Genomic DNA, 26,211 nt, shown 5'->3' on the forward strand with positions numbered 1-26,211 from the left:
TGCGTGGGAACAAGTTACAATGAGTCATGCAGAAAAAAACAGGGCTCATGAGGTCTTGTTGTCTCAAGCTCTCTCCTGACATGATTCAACTTAGTCATTACTTTTGGTCTATCTTTTAATTTCCTGGTTTGAAGCGAGTCACTGTAATGCAGTTTTCAGAGACTACGTTGTTCTTTGTTAGAGTAAAAACATATACTTTTCATTGCATTTTATTCTGCAGCTTATTTTCTCACCAACATATTTTACTATAACACTACTGGTGTAGATCCATACAGGAGTTTTTCATTATTTGATGAAACATAAAAGTGAGCAATTGCAATCGTACACTTTAGGTATGACTATTATTGAGAACTAAAACAGAGGAAGCTGCTAAGAAAATGGAAGTGAAGCGAACCCGCACATGCCGAGCTCCTAAGAACTAGGCAGAGTTGGAAACGATTAGCACAACTTTTCTCACATTATGCGGTGGCATCATTCGTCACGGAAGGTTCCTCATTATTTTCAGAAGTTTTGTCATTATGTTTCCCACACATTCTCAAAGCAAACGCATAGAGAAGTGGGTTCAGGCAGCTGTTGATAAAGGTCACAGATGCAAAAACATTGTAGCTGGCTTCAAAGAAAGGTAATGCACCGGGAACCTTTTGCACAATGGCCACTGCAATGACCAAATCAAACGTAAAGTATGGCATCCACAGAGCAAAGAATGTGACTATAATGCCGGAGACCAGTTTGGATGTCCAAGAACTGTTGAAAAAAGCGGCCCGGTTTAGCTTTCTGTTCAGACAAATGTATGTTGATGCTGTGATGAAGAATGAGCTGAATCCGACAAAAGACTCGGTGAACAACACAGTCACTTGTTGCACTGAAGAGCTGTAACTGGGAGAGCACATGGTCTTCTGCTGGGTTTTGACAATCCGTCGGATCACTAAAGCTGGAATGGAGAGGATCATTGATATGAGCCACAACAGGACCAGCAGCCTCTTCTTGAACTGCAGACATCTCTGTTGGTGGATGACCTGCATGTAGCGCTGGACGCTCAGAGCGGTGACCGTCAGCAGGCTGCTATTGAGGCTACAGTGCACGAAAAAGGCCACAATCTTACATGTTACAGTGCCCAGGGTCCAGTTGAACAGCAGACTGTAGATCCACAAAGGCAGAGTGATCAAACACAGCAGGTCGGACATGGCCAGGTTCACCATCAGACTCTGCGTCAGTCTGGACAGCTTCTGCCAGTTTGGTTTGAGGATGAGCACGGCCACGTTTCCGGGGAATCCCACGAGGAAACACAAGGTCAGCAGCACGGCAGGAACCACCTCCTTAAAACCCCACGAGAACCACGGAGGAGCATGTCCCGAAGTCGACATATTTGTGAAGTTAGTAGAGGTCAGATTGAGCTGATCCATGTCTGCTGCACCGACGCTTCATTTTCTCATAACTATTGTGTTTCTAGTTGTTGTTTCTAGTCACAAAACAAGGAAGTGCCACATGTTCAAGAAAACCACGCGATTCTAAATCAAGCCATTGTAGGTGTGTGCTTTGTTTCAGATGCCATTTTTGGTTTGGTTTCCATAAGTGACAGGATACTTCACTTCGCTTTTTTCGAGGCTGATCACTCTGTTGTTTAGTGAGAGAGTACCATCTCTGTTATGGCAATCTTTGAAGGTAATTTGCCATACTAAGCAGCCTGGGCTGTAGCCTTAGCTTGACGTGTGCTTTTTGGTAAAACAAAAATAAATGGAATGTCCTGACTTACAGGATACTGAAGAGGTTTGGCTTTAATATGTTTTAGTCCAAGTTCCACTAGTACACATCTTGACAGAGATCCATAGTTCCACAGTTCCACAGGTTTCCATAGCACAGTGAAAAAACTGTTGGGCCTAAAACCCAGGCCAGCTTCCACACCACTAAGGGTTCCCCCACCTGTCCATTTAATGTACTGCATGGCACCTGGCCCCACCCAAACACACAAAACATAAATATAGCTGATGCCTTTAAAACAAAATAACTTAGGAATAGCGTTTTTTAGCAATTTTAAAAGGAAACTAAAACGGCCTTCACAATCTCCCTTGTATCTTCTCCAGAGCATTCATAGCCTGTACATGAGCTTTAACTTTGGACTCAAATCTCTACTTCTCCATACAATTCTAATAAGCCAACAACATTGACCTCCAAAGTGATGTTTACATTTGTACATTATTGCATTTTGAGAACTGGACTGGGTTGATGATGTTGTATGTAGACATTTCTCCTCTGTCTTCTGCAGTCAAATGGATATATGTAAAACCACAAACAAAACCATCTCTGTGAGTTCCTAGCACCATAGGGTCTGGTCTTCCACTTTCATCATAACCTTTGACCCACTGAACCATTTATTTGTTTCCACTTAGTCTCGGATGGACATTAAAGTGTCCAGAAAAGTAAAATCTGAACACTGCAGCCGTTCAAAACATCTTATTGTCAAATTGGAGAAATGTATAGTCATGGTTTTCACATAGAAGTGTTTTGTTTTACAACTTAGTATTATTGATTTTATTAACCTTTGCTGAAAACATTAACCAATGAGCTTTATAATATTGCCACTGATGTGAGTTCTCTATTCTTTTTGTGCATAAGCATAGAGTAGTGGATTTATGCAACTGTTTCTAAATGTTACTGATATCAAAAATGTAAAGAAAGAAAGAAAGAAAGAAAGCAAGAAAGAAAGAAAGAAAGAAAGAAAAAAAGAAAGAAAGAAAGAAAGAAAGAAAGAAAGAAAGAAAGAAAGAAAGAAAGAAAGAAAGAAAGAAAGAAAGAAAGAAAGAAAGAAAGAAAGAAAGAAAGACAGAAATACAGTTTCTGGTTAAGTGACATTTCAGTGCACACGCAATTCATGGTGTTATGAAACCACCTGCGTTTCTTCATTGTTTCCTGCGGTTTTCCATTTTATTTTACCTCTTAAAGCCAAAGCATAGAGGGTGTGATGTAAAGAACTAGTGACCAAAGTGAGCCATGCAAATGTGTTTATTAAAAAAAAAAAAAAGACACTTTCTGTAAACGAGTTGTCTTGTAAAATTGCTGCCTATGCAAATCTGGAACAGTCTTCATGAGGATGGGAGACAGGCCTCTGACAATGTTCAAAATATTATATTAATAATGTTCAAATTTACAACACCAATTGAGCAAAGTACCCTGAACACAGCACAAAACAATAACCTCTCTCTCCTCCCAAAGCAGTCTTTACTTGTACTGTTGGCCACATTAGTTCATCATCAACTAAGCTGGCCCAGTGATCAGTATATTTGATGAACTAATGTGACCCAGTAGTGATACTTTATATTGTTTTTTACACATTGGCCAATATTCCGCTTTACCCTTGGGTCATAGAGTCTGAGCAGAGATGTCCAGACTTACACGAGGAGTACTTCAAAACCAAAAGAAAAAAGGGTGATGTCAATAATGAATTTACATTACGATCACTCAAAATGTGTTAATGAACAAACTGACGAAATGCTCACAGTTTCTACATTAAAGGAGTGTACTTTTATTAAACTATATCAATTATGATTGGCCTTCACTATGTCATTTCTATATCGCTTCTGTTTGGGTTTGTGTTCTCATGACACAGCTTGAGTGCAAACGCATAGAGCAGTGGATTTGTGCAACTGTTTATGAAAGTTGTAGAGCCAAAAAGGTAAAAACCAAAGTCATAGAAGTGAACAATATTTAAATTTCCTTCTAAAATGCCTGCCACAGTCACAATATTAAAAATACAGTAAGGCATCCACAGAAAAGAAAATGTCACAATGATACTGGTAACAAGGCGTGAGGTGGAAACGTTGTTGAAAAAAACTGACTGGTTCAGTTTTCTGTTCAGGGAAATGTATGAACAAACAATAACAGTGAATGAACTGAATCCCACAAAGGACTCAGCGAGCAGCACAGCCACTTGTTGCCCCGAAGAAGCGTAAATTGGTCTACAGTTAGGGTGTTTGACCTGGCGAAACACAAAATCTGGTATGGACAAAAGCATTGAAGTGAGCCACATCAGGACCAGCAGCCTCTTCTTGAACTGCCGACGTCTCTGCTGGTGGACGACTTGCATGTGGCGCTGGAAGCTCAGAGCAGTGACCGTCAGCAGGCTGTTGTAGAGGCTGCAATACACAAAATAGCCCACAATCTTACATGTTACAGTGCCTAGGGTCCAGCTGAACAGCATAGTGTAGATCCACAGAGGCAGAGTGATCAAACACAGCAGGTCGGATAAGGCCAGGTTCATCATCAGATATTGTGTCTGTTTGGACAGGTTCTGCCAGTTTGGTTTGAGGATGATCACGGCCACGTTTCCAGGGACCCCCACGAGGAAACACAAGGACAGCAGCACGGCAGGAACCAACTCCTTCAAACCCCATGAGAACGATGGATCAGGATGTGCAGAAGTCGACATATTTGTGAAGTTAGTAGACGTCAGATTCAGCTCATCCATGTGGAGTGTTGTTTCTAGTCACAAAACAAGGAAGTGTCTCATGTTCAGTGGGATCTTATCATTCTAATAAACCATTGTGTTTGTGTAACCTGATACACAAACACAATGTATCCCTGTGTCCCCCACCTCATCTTTCATTTTGTGTGTGCCTGAAATGGGAAGTTTATCTTTTGATCTAGGCGAGACACTGCAGGTGAATAGGGATAAAAATAAATGTAGTGACATCAATTTGAAACTTTGGCTAGGAATTACAGTATGTGGCAAGGGCAATAGGTAGGACACATTTGATGACACCAACAACGCCACCCAGGGAGTATGGCCCTGGGACCAGAATTACTCTTAATACGCTAGGTTGGACAAGAAAGAGAGGAGGTTTAATAAACTATAAATCCATTTTATTTAAGCGACTCATTAAAATAGGCCTATGTACAATGATAAAATCTATAAGGTAGTATATGCAGGACAAACAAATTCCATAGCACAAAACAAACACACAAGTGACCAATTGGCAACACATGGACATACAGTAACAGGGAAATAAATTGCACACAAACAGAATGAACACCATGCAACCAAATCATAATCATGCAAAAACAAAGTCGAAACACTAATTAATAATACGCACAGCAAACCAAAATACATAAAGAACCAGGCAAAAACAACATGCAAGGCGGCGAAACTCACCGCAGCCTGTAAAGGGTCAGTTGTGTGTTTGAGCAACTTTCATACAGGGCATTGGGACTGCCTCGGATTGCACCCTTATAGATTGTAAAAATTTGGTAAACAAAATAATTGAGGACAAAACAACGGCACTCCCTCACAGGGGGCGGCCTGGAAGGCAGCCGTATGCCACACGCCTGGTGCCTGGTCGTTAAAGGCACCAGGCGTATGCCCATAATCTATAAACTAGTGTTTAGGGACATCTTACCAGGGACCGAGATTGCATGAATGCACGAGGAGCGCGAGGAGGGGAAAAGGCGCGGGGGAGTGTGCTTGTTCCCATGCAGCTCAGGATCTAGGGTGTGGGTGGGTGTCAGCATGGTCCAAGACCCAAAAGAAGTCAGACAAAGAGGGCACTTACCCAGGGAAGACCCCAAACCCGCACCGAGCCCTAATGTACACTCTGCGCACGCGGGCAGGAGGACGGGAAGAGGCGAGGAGGGATTGCGCGCATTCCAACACAACTTATTTTAGTTGCCTCCAAAAAGCATGGATAGTCACAACAAATGTTCACAATGTTCTGATCATTTCCCAATATTCCAAATGGTTGCATTGGCAACAGTTATATGCTGAATAAAGAGCCAGTTACCGGTTTCCGAACATATAATACTGCTAACAAAATTAAATTCAAACAATTAGTGGAAAATCTTTCCTTGATCCTAACTCAGCATATCAGATATTCATGCAAAGAATCAATGATGTTTTTGAGGGGTCCTGTCCAATTATAAAACCTCATGGGGGTAAAGTAAAAAAACAAAATCAATGGTTTACAAGTGGACTCCTAAAATCTTCACGCATTAAAAATAAGCTGTATAAAAAGTGTCTTTCCTCCCCTTCCCCATTAAATTTAGCTACATATAAGTTGTATAAAAATCAATACACTCATCTTCTAAGGATAACAAAGAAAAAATACTTTAGTGATCACTTTCAAAAATCAATGAACAATATTAAAGGTACGTGGAAAACAATAAATGAACTACTTCAAAGAAAGAGAGCTCCTTTAAACTATCCTTCAACTTTTAGAGATGGAAGTAGTACCTTTCATAATCCTTTAGATATTGCATGTAAGTTCAATAATTATTTCTCAAATGTTGGTGCTACTCTGGCTAAGAGAATTTGCGCCACAAATGTCAATCCACTAGACTACATTAAAGGGACATTTTCTTCTTTTAGTGAGTTTGAACCGCCTAATTCCAGTGAGGTTCAGGAAATCATTGCAGGCCTAAAAACATCTGCCCCTGGCCATGACGGAATAAGTGCTTCTATTATTAAAGATGTTGCATCTACTATTTCTGAACCACTTTCTTATATTTTTGCATTATCTATGAAAACTGGCATCGTACCTTCTGAATTAAAAATAGCTAAAGTTGTACCTTTGTATAAAAATGGTGAAAATGCATCCTTCTCAAATTATCGTCCTATTTCCATTTTGCCATGTTTTTCAAAAATCTTGGAAAAGCTTGTTTATCGAAGACTTCATAAACACTTAATTAAGAACAATATATTATATAATTACCAGTTTGGATTTCGCAAATATCATTCATCACACATGGCCCTTATTGAACTAGTGGATAGAATTCATCATACCCCTCGCTATGGGCGGGCCATAGGGGGCCATGCCCGTCCCCCAAGAAGCTTGTGCCCCCCCCAGACACAGATGTGGTGTCGTCTACGTGATACGTAGGTATACGCCATATAACCACGAGAAGTGTGGGGGTACAGGCGCTCGTTCTACAGCCCCAGAGTCCGGTCGTTTTCCACACTCAGAAACGTGTTTTCGTTGCATCGGCGCAGTATTCTGCACAGACACAAGGCCCAGCTCATTCATCTGCTTTTGAAAAGGACCTCACTTTTCAAATTCAAGTTTGAGGGGAAGGATGTGTTGATGAGGAGGTTCAACTCGGAGAAACGCCACCTGCAACTGTACTGACGTTGGTCTGGTCATATTTGCTGTTGATTATGTTTAATGTAATGATCAGTGTGCGCCAGGGCTGCGTCCGTGAATACCATATGAAAAATAATTATTTAATAGTAAATGTGCCCCCCTGTGGATTTCATATGCCCCCCTTAAGACTGGCGTCTGGCGACGGGACTGGAATTCATAGGGCTTTGGATAAAAAGGAATTTGCAATTGGTGTATTTTTAGATCTATCTAAAGCTTTCGACACCGTAAACCACGATATTCTGCTTCAAAAACTGTATAAATATGGATTCAGGGACAATGTCTATATCTGGCTCTATAATTATTTAACTAACAGAGAACAGTATGTCTGTATGAAAAATTATGAATCTAAAAGGAATTCCGTGGAGTATGGTGTACCACAAGGTTCAATTTTGGGACCATTGTTATTTATTATCTATATTAATGATTTTGATTTAAAGCCTCTGATTAAAAACTTAAATCATGATCTTCAAAATTATTCAGAATGGTTCAGAGCGAATAAATTGTCATTAAATGTTAATAAATCTAGTTTTATGTTGTTTGCTGGTAATAAAACATATGATAGAGATCAAATCAAAATTTATATTAATAATGAAGAAATAAACAGAGTGTCATCGACATGTTTTTTAGGAGTTCAGATTGACGATAAATTGTGCTGGAAGGAACAGGTCAAAAAAGTTTGCAAAAAGATAACTAAGTCTATTGGAATCATGAGTAAAATTAGAAACCTAGTAAGTCGTAAATGTCTGGTAACACTTTACTACAGTCTTATTTATCCCTATTTAAATTATGGTAATATTGTTTGGGGATACTTACTTACATACTTACATACTTTCACCACTTACCTAAACAAAATTTTCATTCTACAAAAGAAGTTTGTCCGTAGAGCGACTCTTTCCAAACCTGATGCTCCAAAGCACCTTTGTTTTTTGAAATAAAACTCTTGAACATTTTTGATATAAATACTTTAATGACTTGCACCTTTGTATTTAGATCACTGTATGATGAGGACTGGCCTTTGTATATAAAACATTATTTTATGCATAACCATCAGGTTCATTGTTATTCTACAAGGCAGGCTGTAAAACGGCACCTTCATCTGCCGTTATATAAAACATCTTCTGGATTCATCCACCTCATTATACATGTATAACATCAAACTAAAACATAAATTATTGGCTGAGTATTTGTGCTGAGTACAGAGCAGAGACTCATAAAGGAAATGATTGTATGAGTATTGTATATTTGACACGTTGTATTTGTATTTGACTCTGTATTTTTGTACTATGTGGTGACTTAGTGTGGTTTTACATGACTCTGATTCTTATTTAATTGTTTACTTGGGAGTGTTGTTATAAGCCTATTAGGCTTCTACCTCTCCCATGCACATGCTATTATTATTATTAATTATTTTGTTGTATATTGATACATCCGAATGGATGCTTTTTATGTTCTTTTTTTTTTTCTTTCTTTTTAACTAGTTATGCTAAAGTGCTAAATAAAAAATAAATAAAAAAAACTCCAAATCTAAAGCCAGTGTAGAATCAGCATGGTATACAACAGGGTAAAAACCCAATAGAGCTAGACAGAAATGCATTTACCTGGAGGAACCCCAAACACGCACCGCGCGGCTGACGCACACACTCCAGCAAAGGGGAGAGAGGAGGCAGCCCGGTCGTTACGGCAGACCGATGCAGGCCTGTGCAAGAGACGCGCTGTGTTAGAACATTCCACGGAACATGGCAAGGGAAGAAAGAGAACGTACTGACCTGAGCGAAAAGGCCTGACATGCACGGGGGTTAGGGACTGTGAAGCCCCGACCCAGTCAAGCAGCAGCACGACACGACGCCGTCGCAAAGCTGAAAAGACAGGTGTGTGTACGCACGCCGTGCACGTCTCCGCTTTTAAAACCTATGTCGGTGACGCCCGCTGCACACCGTAAAGGTAACCACACCACCATCCCGACCTACTACATTTAGATATTAAAAAATCCCTCTGAAAAAACTTATTGTCAAGTCCAAGATTGGAAAGTTTGAAGTCTGGATGACTTACTATAAGAGCTCAGCCGCTGCATGAGTGGAGCCAAACCCTCATTCAGAGAAAACCAGCCCTGAAGTTGTATACCAAGTTCCCATGCACGGCACCTTCTGCCGCTCTTCCGTACTTAGCGGCTCCCAGAAGTAAAAACACCATATTTGAATACAGCGTCATCACGGGCACCCTTCGCAGGACATGTGGATGTAAAATCTGTCAGTATTTGTGAATGAATACCAGTGGGAAAGCCGGCTTTGCGAAGCATTGGAGCTGCTACTTCCGAGTTATCTCCACCTCACTCGCAGCAAAAACATCATAAAATACACATCATAAGTTTTGTCATGTTTATACTCTGACATGAAAACTAAGATGTAAAGGGAGGAAACTAGATAAAAATGACTGAGTGAAAAATCAATACTTTCACCTGCCATGTCTCGCCTTTACTGAAGAGGGGGGTTGGTGGGTGGTGGTGGCGGCTTATGGGATGGCACATAGTGCCTGATCACTGGTGAGGAACCTCCAGAGGTCCCTATGCTAAAGGAGACATGATAGGAAGCACACAGGCTCCTAACATCAACAATGGTGCGCATGTCAGGGGGCAGGTTGTTCCAGTGAAGAAGATCTGACAAATACGTAAGGAGGGGCAAGTCAGTCAGAATAATTATGTTTATTAACAAACTGAAGAAATGTCTGTAGGCTCTCAGTCGTACAGGAGTTGTCCATCTTCAGTGAAGGTTCTTGAGTCATCTTCTGTACTCTGTAGTTAAAGTGTAGAAATCCACGATGGTGTGCGACACTTCAATTACAGAGTACAGACGATTACTCAAGAACCTTCATTGGAAATAAACTGAAGACATGCTGACCGTAATGGTTTCTGCATTAAAGCATTATAAAACATTAAACATGACTATTGTAAGGGGTTTTACATGTGTGATGTACAGTATACATCTGTATGCTGTTGGAAATAAACAATCAATAAAAAAACATACATTTTATGCAACTCTGGTAAATTGTCATTGACAATATTTAGCATTACGCCTCTGACACTGATGTCTTTTCTTGACTGTCGCTGTTGAGATTCGTGTTTCTACGACACATCCCGAGTGCAAAAGCATAGAGCAGTGGATTCATGCAACTGTTTATGAAAGTTACTGATACAAAACATTTAAATCCCAAACGATAAAAGCGAACAATGTCACAGTTTCTATTTAAAATGCCCCCAACAGTCACGATATTGAAGAATAAGTAGGGCATCCACAGAACAAAAAACGTCACAATGATACTGGTGAAAAGCCGCGTGGTGAAGGCATTGTTGAAAAAAGCAGCTTGATTTAGTTTTTTCTTCACGAAAATGTACGAACAAGCAGTAACTGTGAATGAACCGAATCCAACACAGCACTCAGTGAGCAGCACAGCAACACGTTGACCGTCTGAGGTGTAGAATTGGGCACAATAGCCTTTAGGCTCATAAAACACTAAAGATGGTATGGAAAGCACCATTGAAATGAGCCACATCAGAACAAGCAGCCTCTTCTTGAACTGCGGACATCTCTGTTGGTGGACGACCTGCATGTAGCGCTGGACGCTCAGAGCAGTGACCGTCAGCAGGCTGCTTTGGACACTACAATGTGCTAAAAATCCCGCAATCTTGCATGGTACAGGTCCTATAGTCCAGCTGAACAGCACATCGTAGATCCATAAGGGCAGAATGCCCAAACACAGCAGGTCGGACAAGGCCAGGTTCATCATCAGACCCTGGCTCAGTCTGGACATGTTCTGCAAGTTTGGTTTGAGGATGATCAAGGCCAAGTTCCCAGGGAATCCCACGAGGAAGCACAAGGACAGCACCACAGCAGGAGCTACAGCTTCAAAGTCCCCTGAGAGCGAAGTTGAGTTGTTTGCACAGTTATCAGGGATGAGGTTCAGCTGGTCCATGTTGCTGAATTTTTAGCAAATGATGCCTGAAGTCACAAATGACATCTCTTAATGCAGTCCTTGGCAAGCAACATCACTATATATGGTAACTCTTACTTCCTTTACGTCACTGGCAATGTTGTAAGATATTCTCTGAAAGTTTTACATTCCTTCCGATTGCCCTATGCTTTTATATTGATATCCTTTGTAAAACATTTACTTACATGTTACATTTTTTTTTTTTACTTTTTTTTTTATGAAGAAATTGATATATTAAGCCTTGTGTTTTCTTTGCAACCCGTGATTCTATCTTTTATTTTGCCACATATTCCAAGAGCAAAAGCATAGAGGACCGGATTTAAAGAACGATTGATAAAAGTTTGAGATCTGAATATACTGTGTATTTTTTTTAAACCGTAATCATGGCCAAGTTGTTTTGTGAAATGGGCACTACAACCACAATGTTTGACATAAGGTAAGGCATCCACGCAATGAAAAATGTCACAATGATAGGAGTGACCAGCTTTGAAGGTAAACATCTGTTGAAATAAACTTTCTGATATAATTTCGTGTTCAAACAGAAGCATAGACATGCAGTAGTCACGAATGACCCGACTGTAAGCAACACAGCTGTTGTGCTGGAGAAGTGAACTTTTCAGGGCAAGTTGTCCATGTTGTTTTGTAAAATGGCCACTATGACCACAATGTTTGAGATAAGGAAAGGCATCCACAGCAGTAAAGTGAGTCCATTGCAGTTCTTGGATGGGTTCATACAGCACTAAAGACGGGATGGAGAAAAGCATTGCAGTGAGCCATAGCAGGACTAGCAGCCTCTTCTTGAACTGCATAGTGATTTTGCACATAGGATGGGCTTCTGAAGTCTATCGATTGGTACAGGAGACACAATGAACAGTGTAGAATGAAGCTTATCGTAACAAAGGAAAATATAGCCGCAAATCGGCAATTATCTGCCCTCACTGACCGCCCTGCCCAAAGCAAGGGAGCGCTTGATTCTGATGGGAAAATGTTAAAATCGCATAAGTCAACGCCTTACGCTTTACGTTATCCAAAGTGCTTGAATAACCTTTACTTTTAATATCGCATTTTGGATTGGATTTTGGAACGCAATATTATGGCGATGGCAGTGATTGAGTTTTAATTGAGTTATTCTTTTAGCAGGCACCTGACAATTGTCATATTTTTCACAATTCTCTGCACTCGTTAACAACACGTTACAAATACATTTCTACCACAAACAGTAAAGAAAGAACAGTAAAGAGTAAAGAAATGCTTAAAAAAGATCACAACATATAACTACAATTAAAATCAACAATGGTGCGCATGTCAGGGGGCAGGTTGTTCCAGTGAAGAAGATCTGACAAATAAGGAGGGGCAAGTCAGTCAGAATAATTATGTTTATTAACAAACTGAAGAAATGTCTGTAGGCTCTCAGTCGTACAGGAGTTGTCCATCTTCAGTGAAGGTTCTTGAGTCATCTTCTGTACTCTGTAGTTAAAGTGTAGAAATCCACGATGGTGTGCGACACTTCAATTACAGAGTACAGACGATTACTCAAGAACCTTCATTGGAAATAAACTGAAGACATGCTGACCGTAATGGTTTCTGCATTAAAGCATTATAAAACATTAAACATGACTATTGTAAGGGGTTTTACATGTGTGATGTACAGTATACATCTGTATGCTGTTGGAAATAAAAAATCAATAAAAAAACATACATTTTATGCAACTCTGGTAAATTGTCATTGACAATATTTAGCATTACGCCTCTGACACTGATGTCATTTCTTGACTGTCACTGTTGAGATTCGTGTTTCTACGACACATCCCGAGTGCAAAAGCATAGAGCAGTGGATTCATGCAACTGTTTATGAAAGTTACTGATATAAAACAGTTATATCCCAAGCGATAAAAGTGAACAATGTCACAGTTTCTATTTAAAATGCCCCCAACAGTCACGATATTGAAGAATAAGTAGGGCATCCACAGAACAAAAAACGTCACAATGATACTGGTGAAAAGCCGTGTGGTGAAGGCATTGTTGAAAAAAGCTGCTTGATTTAGTTTTTTCCTCATGAAAATGTACGAGCAAGCAGTAACTGTGAATGAACTGAATCCAACACAGCACTCAGTGAGCAGCACAGCAACACGTTGACCGTCTGAGGTGTAGAATTGGGCACATTGGTGTTTAGACTCGTAAAACACTAAAGCTGGTATGGAAAGCAACATTGAAATGAGCCACATCAGGACCAGCAGCCTCTTCTTGAACTGCAGACATCTCTGTTGGTGGACGACCTGCATGTAGCGCAGGACGCTCAGAGCAGTGACCGTCAGCACGCTGCTTTGGACACTACAATGTGATAGAAATCCCGCAATCTTGCATGTGACAGTGCCCAGGGTCCAGCTGAACAGCAGATTGTAGATCCATAGAGGCAGAATGCCCAAACACAGCAGGTCGGACAAGGCCAGGTTCATCATCAGACCCTGGCTCAGTCTGGACATGTTCTGCCAGTTTGGTTTGCGTACGATCACGGCCAAGTTTCCAGAGAATCCCACGAGGAAACACAAGGACAGCACCACGGCAGGAGCTGCAGCCCTGGAGCCCCATGAGAACGAAGGAGGAGGATGTCCCGAAGTTAAGATGTTTGTACAGTTATGAGGGATCAGGTACAGCTGCTCCATGTTGCTGAATTTGGTAGCCAATGATGCCTGAAGTCACAAATGACATCTTTTAATGCAGTCCTTGGCAAGCAACATCACTAAATATGGTAACTCTCACTTCTGCATTTCCTTCCTTATTATGCTTAGAATGTTGTAAGATATTCTCTGAAAGTTGTACATTCCTTCCAATTGCCTTATGCTTTTATATCGATATCCTTTGTAAAACATTTACTTACATGTTACATTTATGGTATATTAAGAAATTGATATATTAAGCCTTGTGTTTTCTTTGCAACGCGTGATTCTATCTTTTATTTTGCCACATATTTCAAGAGCAAAAGCATAGAGGACGGGATTTAAAGAACGATTGATAAAAGTTAGAGATCTGAATATACTGTGTATTTTTTCAGAAAGCTTTGTCATGGCCACGTTGTTATGTAAATGGCCACTATGACCACAATGTTTGAGATAAGGACCTTTCCTTATCTCCATCCACAGCAGCAAAGTGAGTCCATTGCAGTTCTTGGATGGGTTCATACAGCACTAAAGACGGGATGGAGAAAAGCATTGCAGTGAGCCATAGCAGGACCAGCAGCCTCTCCTTGAACTGCATAGTGATTTTGCACATAGGATGGGCTTCTGAAGTCTATCCAGATTGGTACAGGAGACACAATGAACAGTGTAGAATGAAACTTATCATAACAAAGGAAAATATAGCCGCAAATCGGCAATTATCGGCCCTCGCCAACCGCCCTGCCCAAAGCAAGGGAGCGCTTGATTCTGATGGGAAAATGTTAAAATCGCATGATCTAAGAACAATAATTCTATCTCCTCCAGAGAAATCCTGGTGAAGAAGAGTGGAATCAAAGTGTGGAATACAAAGTGATCCAAAGTACTTGAATAACCTTTACTTTAATCATTTACTTTAATATTGCATTTAGGATTGGATTTTGGAACGCAATATTATGGCGATGGCAGTGATTGAGTTTTTCATTGAGTTATTCTTTTAGCAGGCACCTGACAATTGTCATATTATTCACAATTCTCTGCACTCAGCATTGTCAAAAACCTTTAAACAGAGAAAAATTAGGGGGCGCTATGGCGTCCACTGCCATAGTTCTTCCTTTTATACATTCAGTACCATGACCTATATGTTTTCGGAAAATGCTCGTGCAGTGGACTCAAATAAGAATGCTTATTGTCCACTGTATAAACCTGCTATCACTTTGCCTCTGCCCAGGGAAATTCAGCTTGCAGCTATATCTGGTCTGTGCAACACATTTGTTGTGCAATGTCCCTGTCAAATAAATAAATAATTAAAAAAATATACAAAATAAATAATATTCAACCTCATGGTAGGTGTCCTGAGTCACTGACAGGAACTTCCCGTCAAGATTTGCAAAATCCTGCAAATACATTTCTACCACAAACAGTAAAGTGACTAATTTACCACCGATAACTTTACAAAATATGCGTCACATTATTTAAACGTTTCTGTTTAGAAAAGAGAACTGAATCCAACACAGCACTCAGTGAGCAGCACAGCAACACGTTGACCGTCTGAGGTGTAGAATTGGGCACAATGGTATTTAGGCTCGTAAAACACTAAAGCTAGTATGGAAAGCACCATTGAAATGAGCCACATCAGGACCAGCAGCCTCTTCTTGAACTGCGGACATCTCTGTTGCTGTATGACCTGCATGTAGCGCTGGACGCTCAGAGCAGTGACCGTCAGCACGCTGCTTTGGACACTACAATGTGATAGAAATCCGACAATCTTTCATGGTACAGGTCCTATGGTCCAGCTGAACAGAACATCACAGATCCATAAGACAGATCAGGAAACTGTAGATTTGATGAGCTTTTTTCATGTTGTATCGTACACTTCCTTATTCTCTCAAAGTTACTTCACAATCATTCTTCGAATCTTGTGTGTTTTTGTAAGTTGTTTGAAGAGATATTTGATGACAAACTGGAAAAGGGAGCATGTGTCAAATACAGTGCCTCTCGAAAGTATTCATACACCTTGAACTTTTGCACATTTCGTCATGTTTACAACCATAAACATATAGATTTTATTTTGATTTTTTTACTGAACGTTCACACATAAGTAACAGACAACTGTGAAGTGAAAGCAAAATGATACATGATTCTGTTATTTTTCAATAAATAGAAAACCAAAAAATGGGGCGTGCATAAGTATTCATACAGCATGAATTAATACTTTGTGGAACCTCCTTTTGCTGCAATAACAGCAGCAAATCTTTTGGGGTATGACTCTACAAGATTTGCACATCTAGAAACTGAAATTTTAGCCCATTCCTCTATACAAAACAACTCAAGCTCTGTCAGATTCGAAGGAGAGTGTTTGTGAACAGCAGTTTTCAATTCTTTCCATTCTTTCAATAGGATTTAGGTCAGGACTTTGACTGGGCCATTCTAACACATTAATATGTTTGTTTTTAAACCATTCCATTGTAGATTTATCTTTGTGTTTAGGGTCATTGTCCTGCTGGAAGGTGAATCTCCGCCCCAGCCTCAGTTCTCTTGCTGACTCCAGCAGGTTTTCCTCCAAAATGTCCCTGTATTTGGCTCCATCCATCTTCCCAACTATTCTTACAATCTCCCCAGTCCCCACTGAGGAAAAGCAGCCCCACCTCCTCCAGAGTTATCTTGGGGCACTTGGTTGCATTTCTTACCAGTGCTCTCCTTGTTCGATCTAATGTTTTATGTGGACGACCGTGTCTTGGCATTTCCGAACGATGGATTGAACAGTTGCTCTGGGAAATGTTGAAAACTTGGGAAATCTTTGTATAACTTAAGGCTGCTTTAAACTTCTCCACAGCTTTATCCCTGACCTCTCTGGTGCTCCTTGGCCTTCATGATGTTGTTTAGTGACCAATACACTCCGACCACAGCTCTGAGGGCCTAAAAGAACAGCTGTAATTATACTGAGAGTAGATTACACATAGGTGGCCTCTATTTAACCGTTAGGCCAAGGAGTGAACATTCTGGAGTCATTAGGAATGTTATAAAGGCAATTTAATGCACTCAGAAAGTGCTGCATGAATACTTATGCAAGCCCCACTTTTCACTTTTTTTGAAAAATAACAGAATCATGTATCATTTTCCTTTTAACTTCACAGTTGTCGGTTACTTGTGTGTGAACGTTCAGTAAAAAAATCAAAATATAATCTTTATGTTTAGGGTTGTAAACATGACAAAATGTGCAAAAGTTCAAGATGTATGAATACTTTCGAGAGGCACTGTATGCAAAGTCAATATGCACACAACATGTATCACATAACAGAAAGTAAACAAGGATGCAGGATGGAGCAGTAAATGAGGTAAAGCATTTTATTTACTAATTGTACAACACTCATTAACTCAATCAAAAAGGATTGTATTTGTTAAACATTTGACATGGTTGCAGCCAGGGTTTCAGTCTTCTTTGCTTCAGCAGGACTGAACTAGGGCTACAGGTTTATATAGGACCAAGACATGATAAATCAAGTTTGTTCTAGACAAAGAATAACCCCTCAAAAAAGTACACGTAAATACAGTTACGTGAGCGTTTACACGATCCAAGTCGAGTTACACAAAATTAAACATGTCGAACGCCTTAGGAGCACTTTGATGTATTCGCAATATATTCATAGTGCTCCTAAGGTGTTATTTAGCACCAGAGATATAAAACAACCAAGTTAGGAAATCAAAGAAGGATAGATTTGAAATAGATTTGAAAAGTTGGTAACATAAAGTTGCTAACTTTGCCTTGTGTTTCTTGACAGCGAAGGGACTCTCATAGATTCCAGCATAAATCAGGTGAAACCCAAGCTTAATGCATCATATTATTTATTCACAGCTGCTTTGATGCAGAGATGGGAACGTTTTCTGAATGGATACTGAATTTTGTTAACGCTGGAGCGGCAGAGGTGGTAGCAGCTGGTTTTGGACCCAGTGTAGGCCGGAAAGGGTCTGATTCGGCTGGGTCAGGCTAGTTCTGAGAAGTAGAGAACAGAGAGCTGGTTCTCTGCAGCTCTGAGAAGTGGATTCATGCAACTGTTAATGAAAGTTGTAGAGCCAAAAAGGTAAAAGCCAAAGTCATAGAAGTGAGGGCATCCACAGAAAATGTCACAATGACACTGGTGACAAGGCGTTAGGTGGAATCATTGTTGAAAAGAACTGCCTGGTTCAGTTTTCTGTTCAGGAAAAAGTACGCAGAGGTCATGATTATGAATGAGCTGAATGAATGAGCTTGTCTTGAATGAATACCAGTGGGAAAGCCGGCTTTGCGAAGCGGCGGAGCTGCTACTTCCGAGTTATCTCCGCCTCACTCGCCGCAAAAACATGATAAAATACACGTCATACGGGTTAAGTTTTGTCATTTTTATACCCTGACATGAAAACTAAGATGTAAAGGGAGGAAACTAGATAAAAATCACTGACTGAAAAATCTATACTTTCACTGTGTCTGTGCCTTTACTGAAGCGCCCCCCTTGGTGGGCGGTGATGGCTGCTGATGGGATGGCGCTCTTCTCAATTTGCTCGATTCGGATTCAGCCACACACTGCTCTGTCTTTCTGTGTCTGTGGACTTTAGAAAGTAAAGAATTGGCAGAGCAATGTTCTGTCCTCAGAATAATTTTGCCGATTGTCCCTTGTCACTCTCCATCATTCACCTTGAACTGTCTTGTCTAATAAAGTCTATTGGCCAAAAAGTGCTTAAAAAAGATCACCACATATAAGTGTACACATGCTGTAGCTGTGTTTTGTAAGTATTTTACTTATTCATTTTTCACGACAGCAGCAGACAGTGAGCAGTAATGGTTCATAATGGTTCAATGCTATCAGATGTGGTAAAGTATGTGTGCGTCAATCCTTCAATCAATCAATCAATCACTACTGCAGTCAATCAACAATCTTTATTAAGTGCATTATAAAACATTAAAACAGGATTATTGTAAGAGGTTTTGGGTAAATACGTTTTTTTTACTGTCGAGTGACCACTCATCTAACAGAAAATGCATGTGTGATGTACAGTATACATCTGTATGCTGTTGGAAATAAACGATCAATAAAAAAACATACATTTTATGCAACTCTGGTAAATTGTCATTGACAATATTTAGCATTACGCATCTGCAACTCATGTCAATTCTGGACTGTCGCTGTTGAGATTCGTGTTTCTACGACACATCCCGAGTGCAAAAGCATAGAGCAGTGGATTCATGCAACTGTTTATGAAAGTTATCGAGGCAAAAAGGTTCAATCCCAAGCGATAAAAGTGAACAATCTCATAGTTTTTATTTAAAATGCCCCCAACAGTCACGACATTGAAGAATAAGTAGGGCATCCACAGAACAAAAAAGGTCACAATGATACTGGTGAAAAGCCGCGTGGTGAAGGCATTGTTGAAAAAAGCAGCTTGATTTAGTTTTTTCCTCATGAAAATGTACGAGCAAGCAGTAACTGTGAATGAACCGAATCCAACACAGCACTCAGTGAGCAGCACAGCAACACGTTGACCGTCTGAGGTGTAGAATTGGGCACATTTGTATTTAGACTCGTAAAACACTAAAGATGGTATGGAAAGCAACATTGAAATGAGCCACATCAGGACCAGCAGCCTCTTTTTGAACTGCAGACATCTCTGTTGGTGGACGACCTGCATGTAGCGCTGGACGCTCAGAGCAGTGACCGTCAGCACGCTGCTTTGGACGCTACAATGTGATAAAAAACCCACAATCTTGCATGGTACGGTTCCTATGGTCCAGCTGAACAGCACATCGTAGATCCATAAGGGCAGAGTGCCCAAACCCAGCAGGTCGGACAAGGCCAGGTTCATCATCAGACCCTGGCTCAGTCTGGACATGTTCTGCCAGTTTGGTTTGCGGATGATCACGGCCAAGTTCCCAGGGAATCCCACTAGGAAACACAAGGACAGCACCACAGCAGGAGCCACACCCCTAAAGCCCATTGAGAACGAAAGAGGAGGATGTCCTGAAGTTGAAATGTTTGTGAAGTTATCAGAGAGCAGGTTCAGCTGGTCCATGTTGCTGAGTTTTGTAGCAACTGATGCCCAAAGTCACAAATGAAATCTCTTAATGGAGTCCCTGGCAAGCAACATCACTAAATATGGCAACTCTCACTTCTGCATTTCCTTCGCATTATGTCACTGACAATGTTGACAGATTTGCTCTGAAAGTTTTACGGTAAAGGTCTGTTGAAATAAACTGTCTGATTTAATTTTCTGTTCAAACAGAGCTGAGCTGACTAAACTGTACATTATGCAGTTAATATTTTTGCAGAACTTTACCCGTCAACGCCAACTTTCATAACTAAAAAAGTTACAAACATGTTTCAAAAGATCTGTTTCAACCAGGACAGATCAGGAAACTGTAAATTTCATGAGATTTTTTCATGTCATATCGTACACTTCCTTATTCTCTCAAAGTTACTTCACATCATTCTTCGATACTTGTTTTTGTAAGTTGTTTGAAGAGATATTTGATGACAAGCTGGAAAAGGGAGCATGTGTTTGTCTTTTTAAAGCTGCCCACAAAGTCAGTATGCACATAAACAAGGATACAGGATGGAGTAAATGAGGTTATATTTACTAATCGTACTACACTCATTTACTCATCAAAAAGAATGGTATTTGTTAAACATATTACATGGTTGCAGCCAGGTTGTCAGTCCTTACCAACATGCTTGCTTCACCAGGACTGAACTAGGGCCAGGGACGGACTGGGACTGAAAGGGGGCCCTGGACTCTGACCAGCCTGACCCAAATTAGCGTAAATGACCTTTTAACCTCTTGCCACCACCAACCGATTGCATTTTCTCTAGTTCGGCTTTTGCCAAATCTAAAAGCTTCTCGACTGGAGAGCAACAGTATAACGCGTCATTTGAAAGCTAAGACAAGTGATTGTAACTTTTTGTCATGTTATCGCCGCATTTTTGTCACATCTTTGTTGATTTTTGTGGCTTTTTTCATTGCCTTTGTTGTTGTGTTTTTGTCACATTTTTGTCACATTTTTATTGTGTTTTCATCACATTTTTGTCACATTTTTGTCACATTTTTGTGGTGTGTTTTCTTTAATTTATTTCTTGCTTTCTTGCTATAGTCCAGCTGAACAGCATATCATAGATCCAAAAAGGCAGAGTGCTCAAATACAGCAGTTTGGACAAGGCCAGGTTCATCATCACTCTGGCTCAGACTGGACATTTCAACATACGCAAAGGTAATTATAAAGAATGAACTGAATCCTACAAAGCACTCTGTGAGCAGCATAGCCACTTGGTGTAGTGAAGAGGTAAATTTTTCACCACACATGATGTCTTGCTGGTCTTTGACGGTCTGTCCAATCACTAAAGCTGGGCTGGAGAGGATCATTGAAGTGAGCCACATCAGGACCAGCAGACTCTTCTTAAACTGCAGACATCTCTGTTGGTGGACGAGCTGCATGTAGCGCTGGACGCTCAGAGCAGTGACTGTCAGCAGGCTGTAGACACCACAGTGTGTCAAAAAAGCCCCAATCTAACATGTTACAGTGCCCAGGGTCAAGCTGAACAGACTCATCATCAGATTCTGCGTCAGTCTGGACAGATTCTGCCAGTTTGGTTTGAGGATGATCACGGCCAGGGAATCCCACAAGGAAACACAAGGACAAAATCACTGCAGGAGCTACAGCCCTGGAGACCCATGAGAACGAAGGAGGAGGATGTCCCGAAGTCGAGATGTTTGTAAAGTTAGCACCTACAACACTTACAACTTAGCAACTTTACAAACAGGTTGTTTTAGCTGGTCCATGTCAGGACCAGCTAGGTCAGGTTTAGCTGATCCATGTGCAGAGCATTATGCGATCACTCACAGTTACCCACTTGTGTTGTATTTGTTTATTCTTACGTCCCATGAAGAGTTATGTTACAGTTTATCCGGAACAGCTGTTAGCCCTGTCAGATGCATTCAAAGACTGGATTGTAACTCACATTCAGATTTGCATGCATTTGGATAAAGTAGCACACAGCCATGCCTACTCAACAAGGACATCCATTTTCATATCTATCATATATATTTCATATATCTATCCAGGTAGTTACAAAGAAGGAGACGCAATGAACAGGGTAGAATGAAACTTATCATAGCAAATGAAGCTATGAACATGAATATTTTATTCATTCATATGTCTATTTTCTTCTGCTTTATCCAGGGTTCCCTATCCCTATTATTTCTTAATTAGTTTTATTCTTTCTTTATTGTTGTTTTTGTTATTGATTCAACTGTCAATTAATTCATCGCACTGCACTGCAAAATGTGTTATATTTTTACTCAGTCAGAAAAAATTGGCCACTTCAGAAGGCTTACAAAAATATACTCTCTGTCCAAGCATGTTTTTAATGTGGTCTCTACATCTCTAACATCAAAAGTCCATCTGATGAAACAGTTCCTTTTGCTGTGTCCACCATCGTCACCTCCAAAAAGAACCTCATCTCTTCAGGATCTACCACCAACTCTGCCTCTTGTGCATTTAAAAATGATGAATAAAGTCAAGCTTAATTCTCTGTGACTCATTCATTAACATACATCATCTGACATGGTGCAGCATTTCTTTCTTTCCATCTGGTGGGCATAAAAGTGTTCTATATTTACTCCCCAAACAAGTCATGGAAGATGTTTCAATATATTCACAAATCTGCAATGATTCAAAATATTTTATTCAAATGTTCACTGCGTACAATTTCTTCATGAAAACCTTGTGAAAAACATTTGTCTTTCAAGCTATGCACAATTCATTTTCATTCGTCAGCTCTAGATTAAATTGCACTTTATGAATTTGCAGCTGATGTCCGTTCTCTACTGTTACTGCGATTTGAATTCTTTTTGCATATCCCAAGGGCAAAAGCATACAGAAGTGGATTAATGCAACTGTTTATGAAAGTTACTGATACAAAAATCTTGTAGCCCAAGTCATAAAATGTTATAATCTTCACATTTTTATTCAAAATTCCCACTGCACTCACCAGCTGGAAAATTATGTAGGGCATCCACAGAACAAAGAATGTCACTATGATACTTGTGATGAGGCGTGAGGTGGAAGCATTGTTGAAAAGAACTGCCTGGTTCAGTTTTCTGTTCAGGAAAACGTACGCAGAGGTCATGATTATGAATGAGCTGAATCCAACAAAGCACTCAGTGAGCAGCACAGCCAGTTGTTGTGCTGTAGAGGTGTATGTTTTGTCACAGCTGATCTTTTTGTCTTTGACAGCCTGTCGAATCACCAAAGCTGAGATGGAGAGGGCCATCGAAGCAATCCACAGCAGTGCCAGTAGCTTCTTCTTGAACGTCAGATATCTCTGGTGCTGTGAGACCTGCATGCAGCGCTGGACGCTCAGAGCAGTGACCGTCAGCACGCTGCAGTAGACACTACATGTTGTCAAAAAAGCAACAATCTTACATGTTACGTCGCCCAGAGTCCAGCTGAACAGCATATTGTAGATCCAAAAGGGCAGAGTGCCCAAACACAGCAGGTCGGACAAGGCCAGGTTCATCATCAGATATTGTGTCTGTTTGGACAGATTCTGCCAGTTTGGTTTGAGGATGATCACGGCAATGTTTCCAGGGACTCCCACGAGGAAACAAAGGGACATCAGCACAGCAGGGCCCAAAGCACTGGGGTCCAATGAGAACGAAGGAGGAGAATGTCCTGAGGTCGAGATGTTGGTAAAGTTCTCAGTGGTGAGGTTCTGCTGGTCCATGTCTGCTGCAATGAGGCTTAATGACAGTTACCCTCTTGTAATGTTAGTCGCTATTTGGATTCTTGTCAAAAAATATGTAAATGTTCTTCAGCAGGAATACAGAAGCTCATTTGAACATAGCACTGATATAAGGACTGTAGCTGATATTGCATCTACAGAGTTTGCATGCATGACTGTCACATCGTCATGCACACTCTCAATCGTTACAATACAGACTTTCAAGTTCATATTAAAACATAATATTTTATCATTTGCAGATTTTAAATTAATTGGATTCAGTACATTGCTTTAAATTGCCAAAATTGCTATCTGATTTTGAGTCCCGGGACTGGTATGAGAAGTTCACTCATATTTTGTTGTCACCATGGAGACAGCAATAACTTTTCCCCTCAATGTTTGGGGCAATGACTGTGAAATGACCCACCCTCTGTTTGGCATCCTGTTAGTTCATTATAAAGTAAAGCTATGATGACAGCATGACCATTATATTGTGTTTTACTCAGTCAGAAAAAAATGTTTTTGCTTCTTTGCTAAAGCATTGTAAAAACAACAACAACAAAACATGTCTAAACAGCTCCGCACATTTTCATTGACCCGGGTGTCATTAAATTAATCTCCCACAGATTGTTCTACTGTCTCTGCTGAGGTTTGCGTTTTTATGACACATCCCAAGTGCTGATTAATGAAGCCCAGGCGTTAATTCAACCTGAATTTCAGCATCACCTACCTGCAGCCAATGATCGCTTCCGAGAGGGCCACACCTCCACCTCAGCCATCAGCGTAAGAGCCGCACCTCCATAGCAGCCAATCATCGCCCTCGGTCCCGCTTTTAAGCCCCAGCATTCATGGTTTGTTCGCTTCCCAGTTGTGCTGTGACCCGCCTCCACCCCATCTCCGCCTCTTCCATCCACGGCTTCTACCTGCTGCATCTTCAAGGGTCTTCCATACCACCGCCAGTGTCCAGACTCGGGGGAGACTTTCCGTAACTCTAAGCATCCATACTGACTTTCATACATCCACTCCACTCCATCCACAAATCTTCCTCTCTGTCTCTCTTTCCTGGCCACTTCAGAAGGCTTATAAAAATATACTCTCTGTCCAAGCATGTTTTTTAATGTGGTCTCTATATCTCTAACATCAAAATTCTATCTGATGAAACAGTTCCTTTTGCTGTTTCCACCATCGTCACCTCCAAAAAGAACCTCATCTCTTCAGGATCTACCACCAACTCATGCATTTAAAAATGATGAATAAAGTCAAGCTTAATTCTCTGTTCTTCGTTCATTAACAAATAATATCTGACGTGCTGCAGCATTTCTTTCTTCCCTTGCCATCTGGTGGGCATAAAAGTGTTCTATATTCATTCCCCAAAACGTCAAAACAAGTCATGGAAGATGTTTCAATATATTCACAAAACTGAAATGATTCAAAATATTTTATTCAAATGTTCACTGCGTACAATTTCTTCATGAAAACCTTGAGAAAAACATTTGTCTTTCAAGCTATGCACAATTCATTTTCATTCATCAGCTCTAGATTAAATTGCACTTCATGAATTTGCAGCTGATGTCCGTTCTCTACTGTTCTCCACTGTTACTGCGATTTGTATTCTTTTTGCATATCCCAAGGGCAAAAGCATAAAGAAGTGGATTAATGCAACTGTTTATTAAAGTTACTGATGTAAAAATCTTGTAGCCCAAGTCATAAAATGTAATAATCTTCACATTTTTATTCAAAATTCCCACCGCACTCACCAGCTGGAAAAATATGTAGGGCATCCACAGAACAAAGCATGTCACTATGATACTGGTGAGAAGGCGTGAGGTGGAAGCATTGTTGAAAAGAACTGCCTGGTTCAGTTTTCTGTTCAGGAGAACGTACGCAGAGGTCATGATTAGGAATGAGCTGAATCCAACAAAGCACTCAGTGAGCAGCACAGCCACTTGTTGCGCTGTAGAGGTCTTTTGTCACAGCTGATCTTTTTGTCTTTGACAGCCTGTCGAATCACTAAAGCTGGGATAGAGAGGGCCATCGAAGCAATCCACAGCAGGGCCAGTAGCTTCTTCTTGAACGTCAGATATCTCTGGTGCTGTGAGACCTGCATGTAGCGCTGGACACTCAGAGCAGTGACCGTCAGCACGCTGCAGCAGATACTACATGTTGTCAAAAAACCCATAATCTTACATGTTACGTCGCCCAGGGTCCAGCTGAACAGCAGGTTGTAGATCCAAAAGGGCAGAGTGATCAAACACAGCAGGTCGGACAAGGCCAGGTTCATCATCAGATATTGTGTCTGTTTGGACAGATTCTGCCAGTTTGGTTTGAGGATGATCACGGCCAAGTTTCCTGTAAAACCCACGAGGAAACACAAGGACGTCAGCACAGCAAGGCCCAAACGCCTCAGGTCCAATGAGAACGAAGCAGGAGAATGTCCTGAAGTCGAGATGTTGGTAAAGTTTGCAGTGGTGAGGTTCTGCTGGTCCATGTCTGCTGCAATGAGGCGTAACAGTTTCCCTCTTGTGATGTTTTTGGGATGTGCTATTTGGATAATTTTATATTTGTACATCTCATTTCAAAAATATGTAAATGTTCTTCAGCTGTAACTAATTTTGCATACCGAGTTTGCGTGCATGATTGTCACATCGCATGCACACAAACAGACTTTCAAGTTCATATTTAAACATAATATTTTATAGT

The 26,211-nt window shown here is 40.6% G+C and overlaps 5 protein-coding genes across 5 annotated transcripts; all 5 read right to left on the reverse strand.

Moving 5' to 3' along the window:
• Positions 1-340: 340 nt before the first annotated feature.
• LOC306974893 (C-X-C chemokine receptor type 4-like) lies at positions 341-1,421 on the reverse strand. The gene has a single exon (XM_079572293.1). The coding sequence runs from the start codon at positions 1,401-1,403 to the stop codon at positions 459-461; it is 945 nt and encodes a 314-aa protein (XP_079428419.1). The 5' UTR covers positions 1,404-1,421; the 3' UTR covers positions 341-458.
• Positions 1,422-3,346: 1,925 nt separating this feature from the next.
• On the reverse strand, positions 3,347-4,424 carry LOC306975126 (leukotriene B4 receptor 1-like; the record flags this gene model as incomplete). Its single annotated transcript, XM_079572546.1, has 2 exons — positions 3,751-4,424; positions 3,347-3,366 (listed from the first exon to the last, which is right to left on the reverse strand). Exons 1-2 carry the CDS (start codon positions 4,421-4,423, stop codon positions 3,347-3,349), a joined length of 693 nt encoding a protein of 230 aa, XP_079428672.1. The 5' UTR covers position 4,424.
• Positions 4,425-9,598: 5,174 nt separating this feature from the next.
• On the reverse strand, positions 9,599-11,093 carry LOC306975127 (leukotriene B4 receptor 1-like; the record flags this gene model as incomplete). The annotated part of the gene is made up of 2 exons (XM_079572547.1): positions 9,599-9,780; positions 10,376-11,093. The coding sequence occupies 2 exons, from the start codon at positions 11,091-11,093 to the stop codon at positions 9,599-9,601; spliced, it is 900 nt and encodes a 299-aa protein (XP_079428673.1).
• A 1,760-nt stretch (positions 11,094-12,853) lies between these two features.
• On the reverse strand, positions 12,854-13,774 carry LOC306975128 (type-1 angiotensin II receptor B-like; the record flags this gene model as incomplete). Its single annotated transcript, XM_079572548.1, has 1 exon — positions 12,854-13,774. The coding sequence occupies one exon, from the start codon at positions 13,772-13,774 to the stop codon at positions 12,854-12,856; it is 921 nt and encodes a 306-aa protein (XP_079428674.1).
• Positions 13,775-18,901: 5,127 nt separating this feature from the next.
• Positions 18,902-23,510, reverse strand: LOC306975129 (uncharacterized protein; the record flags this gene model as incomplete). Its single annotated transcript, XM_079572549.1, has 4 exons — positions 22,623-23,510; positions 21,528-21,594; positions 21,085-21,260; positions 18,902-19,827 (listed from the first exon to the last, which is right to left on the reverse strand). The coding sequence occupies exons 1-4, from the start codon at positions 23,404-23,406 to the stop codon at positions 18,902-18,904; spliced, it is 1,953 nt and encodes a 650-aa protein (XP_079428675.1). The 5' UTR covers positions 23,407-23,510.
• Positions 23,511-26,211: the final 2,701 nt, after the last annotated feature.

This window comes from Gobius niger (genome assembly GCF_951799975.1).
Source record: "Gobius niger genome assembly, chromosome: 15".
NCBI classification, from domain to species: Eukaryota; Metazoa; Chordata; class Actinopteri; order Gobiiformes; family Gobiidae; genus Gobius; species Gobius niger.

Coding starts and splice junctions, on each gene's coding strand:
- LOC306974893 (XM_079572293.1), bottom strand. CDS start 1,403: ATGGATCAGCTCAATCTGACCTCTACTAACTTCACAAATATGTCGACT.